Source organism: Octopus bimaculoides, chromosome 14 (genome assembly GCF_001194135.2).
Source record: "Octopus bimaculoides isolate UCB-OBI-ISO-001 chromosome 14, ASM119413v2, whole genome shotgun sequence".
NCBI lineage: Eukaryota > Metazoa > Mollusca > Cephalopoda > Octopoda > Octopodidae > Octopus > Octopus bimaculoides.
The window spans coordinates 47,038,433-47,041,927 of record NC_068994.1 but is presented as its reverse complement, the minus strand read 5'-3'; the positions used below and the strand labels follow the sequence as shown (position 1 = coordinate 47,041,927).

The 3,495-nt window shown below is 35.7% G+C and overlaps 1 protein-coding gene across 14 annotated transcripts in view; it reads right to left on the bottom strand.

Annotated features, from left to right (window-relative positions):
• Positions 1–3,495, bottom strand: part of LOC106876392 (mothers against decapentaplegic homolog 4) — a 174,465-nt gene that overhangs the window by 68,571 nt on the left and 102,399 nt on the right. For all 14 annotated transcript variants that reach the window (XM_014924911.2, XM_014924909.2, XM_014924910.2 and 11 more), the window contains exon 5: positions 956–985. In XM_014924911.2, the coding sequence (XP_014780397.1) occupies positions 956–985 (30 nt within the window). The remainder of the gene's footprint in view (positions 1–955; positions 986–3,495) is intronic.

Genomic DNA, 3,495 nt, shown 5'->3' with positions numbered 1-3,495 from the left:
CTTGCAGTGGAAATAAATCCTAAACCCATTGGTTCCAAACAAACTTGCTAACTACACAACCATTCTTGCATTTTATAATAAGTATGTAAGTATGTATCACTGTCATCATTTAGCAGCCATTTTTCAACATTTTCATGGGTTGGACATAGTTTCAATCTTCAGACTTCTGGGTTATGGGCCCAGCACACTTCCACTGTGGTATGTATATCTGTGTGCATGTGTATCTGTATATATCACACAACCATGCTTGTACCTATACACACACACACACACACACACACACATACAGTCACTTGCTTTCTTAATGTAACCCTCTGATACAGTATGAAAAGGCTGATCTTTTGAATTACAAGTAGTCTTGCCTGGAGGGCTTCCACAATTTGTGAGATGATAGATGCTCTTTCACATAATAGATAATGCAGTTGCCTGAATTGCAACAGTTAAGAGGTTTAACCCTTTATATTCAAACTATTCTGTCAAACATAATGCTTATTTATTCAGATTGTTATGAATTAATCAAGCATTATCTCTTATCTTTGAAATTTTGATGATGTGATTGTATATTTTTAATATGATATTGTAGAGCAGATATACGAGGTCAAATCTGGTCAGTTTGAGCATAAAACAGGTAATATATTTGGGTCAGATATGGTCAGTTTAAATGCTAAGGGGTTAAGGCCCCATGTGAAGATTTGGCCTTTTGTCATTCTTCTACCTCACTGAGTACTTGTAAATGGGTTGCATAATTCATATTATGTTCGAAATTTATATTTTAAAATTTTAACAGTTAATTCATATTTAATATCTTGATATTGCATTTAGTTTGCATGTATTTAAGCTCAGTTATATGAACATACACAAAGTCTGACACAAACATACACACGTACACAGACGCACACATACACACAATGAAACATTGATGAGCAGAGAAAACAAGCACAAATATTTCACTTACCTGTATGTTGTAATGATAGTCCTGTCAAGTCTGGAACAACAACAACAAAAAAAAAAAAGAAAGAAAGAAAGAAAAAACATGTTAAAGGTACACATCCAAGGGCTCTGCAATTGTAAATAAATAAAACATGTTCAATCAAATGGAGAAAAATGCAAGTACATGTGCAATGGTGGTAATTCTCTCACTGTATTTGACATAGGAAAGAGACAGAGATTAAGTGTTAAACTACCAACCAGAGAGCATTTCTGTTGTAGCCACTGAGTTTATCAAGGTGTGTTGTTGCTGAAGAACCATTAGCAAATTTTTTTTTTCCAGTTATATATATATATATATATATGAGTGGCTGTGTGGTAAGTAGCCTGCTTACCAACCACATAGTTCCGGGTTCAGTCCCACTGTGTGGCACCTTGGGCAAGTGTCTTCTACTATAGCCTCGGGCCGACCAAAGCCTTGTGAGTGGATTTGGTAGACGGAAACTGAAAGAAGCCGGTTGTATATATATATATATATATATATATATATGTATGTGTGTTTGTGTTTGTCCTCCTAGCATTGCTTGGCAACCGATGCTGGTGTGTTTATGTCCCCCGTAACTTAGCGGTTCGGCAAAAAGAGACCGATAGAATAAGTACTAGGCTTACAAAGAATAAGTCCCGGGGTCGATTTGCTCGACTAAAGGCGGTGCTCCAGCATGGCCGCAGTCAAATGACTGAAACAAGTAAAAGAGTAAAAGAGTATATATATATATATATATATATATATATATATAACAATAATAAGGGTAAAATCATAAATGATTTTTACCAAGTGGTCAGTGCGGAAATAAAACCTCGTAGGTAAATTGATATGAATATTTTATAATTATATATTCATAATTATAACAAGGGCTTGGCTTGTGCCTCACCACGCACTGGAAAATAGACGTCAAAAGACAGTATTGCCACCATAAATTCTCTGAGAAAAACAAACTACATATTTAATGAGTGAATGAATAAGTGAATGAGTGAAGGAATGAGTGAGTGAGTGAATGAGAGAGTGAATGAATGAGTGAATGAATGAGCGAATAAATGAATGAATGAGTGAATGAATGAATGAGTGAATGAATGAATGAGTGAATGAATGAGAGAATGAATGAATGAGTGAACGAATGAATGAGTGAATGAAAGAAGGAATAAGTGAATGAGCAAATGAATGAATGAGTAAATGAATGAATGAGTGAATGAATGAGTGAGTGAATGAATGTATGTGTGTGTGTATATATATATATATATATATATGTGTGTGTGTGTGTGTGTGTGTGTGTGTGTGTGTGTGTGTTACCCTCTCTTTGTCTCTTCTACCACTATAATAATAGCTTATGGTTCTCTCTGGACTGTCCAACATACCTATTTCCCCTCTTTGTCACTCATCACAGTACATCACCTCTTTCATACCACACTAAACATTTCTCTTTTTTTTTTTTTACTCGGCCCTTGATTGACATCAAAGAATCACTGATATACAAATGTTGAAACTGAATATCAACTAAATGGAACTCACAGGAAACTCATGGACCTTTAGCAATTTACTCTTACACTGATATTAGACACAGATAATAGCAGTAACAGAAACAACAACAGTTTTGTATTTTTGCACAAGGCCTATAATTTTCAGAAGATTTTAGGTTGTAAGTACCATTGATCCCAGTACTTGAGTTGTACTTTATTTTATTAACCCTTAGAAGGACAAAAGGCCCTTCACAGAATCATTATCATGCTGAGCAAAATACTAAGTAGCATTTCATCTGTCGATACATTCTGAGTTCAACTTTGCATTCCATCCTTTCAGGGTTGGTAAAATAAGTACCAGTTGAGCACTGGGGTTGATGCGATTGAATTACACCACCCCAAATTTGCTGGCCCTGTGCCAAAATTTGAAACCAATATTCATAAGAAGAGTATACATATTTTTTTATTGCTAATCAAAGAGGGAAGGGCAATACTCATGACTTGTAATTTTTTTAGGGTCTCTGAGGTTTGTGAGAGGAAGGAAGGAAGTTCTCTTCAAACCAGAGACCCACCTTGAATGCTTGCAACAGAATGACATCTGCTGAAGGCATCCAAAGAACAGATGTTCAGCCAGATGATGCCTGATGTCTACAATACAAATTATTGTATATTAATTGTTAAAGGCAATAGATTAAAATTTTTTTTTCCCTTGTCTACTTTCTCCTCACACGTGCAGGCACCCGAGCCATAGCTTTACTTGGTCTATGTCTTCTGTAAGACAGCATAGCAAATAATGAATACAAACAATGAATCAAATGATGATAACAACAACAACAACAATAATAATGGTTTCAGATTTGACACGATGCCAGTAATTTCAGGGGAGGGAGTAAGTCGATTACATCGACCCCAATGTTCAACTTGTACTTGACAGACAAAATGCTGATAAGCATTTTGCCCAGCAAACAACAACAATAATAACTGAAAAGGTAATATGAGAGAGAGAGAGCGAGAGAGAGAGAGAGAGAGAGAGAGAGAGAGAGAGAGAGAGAG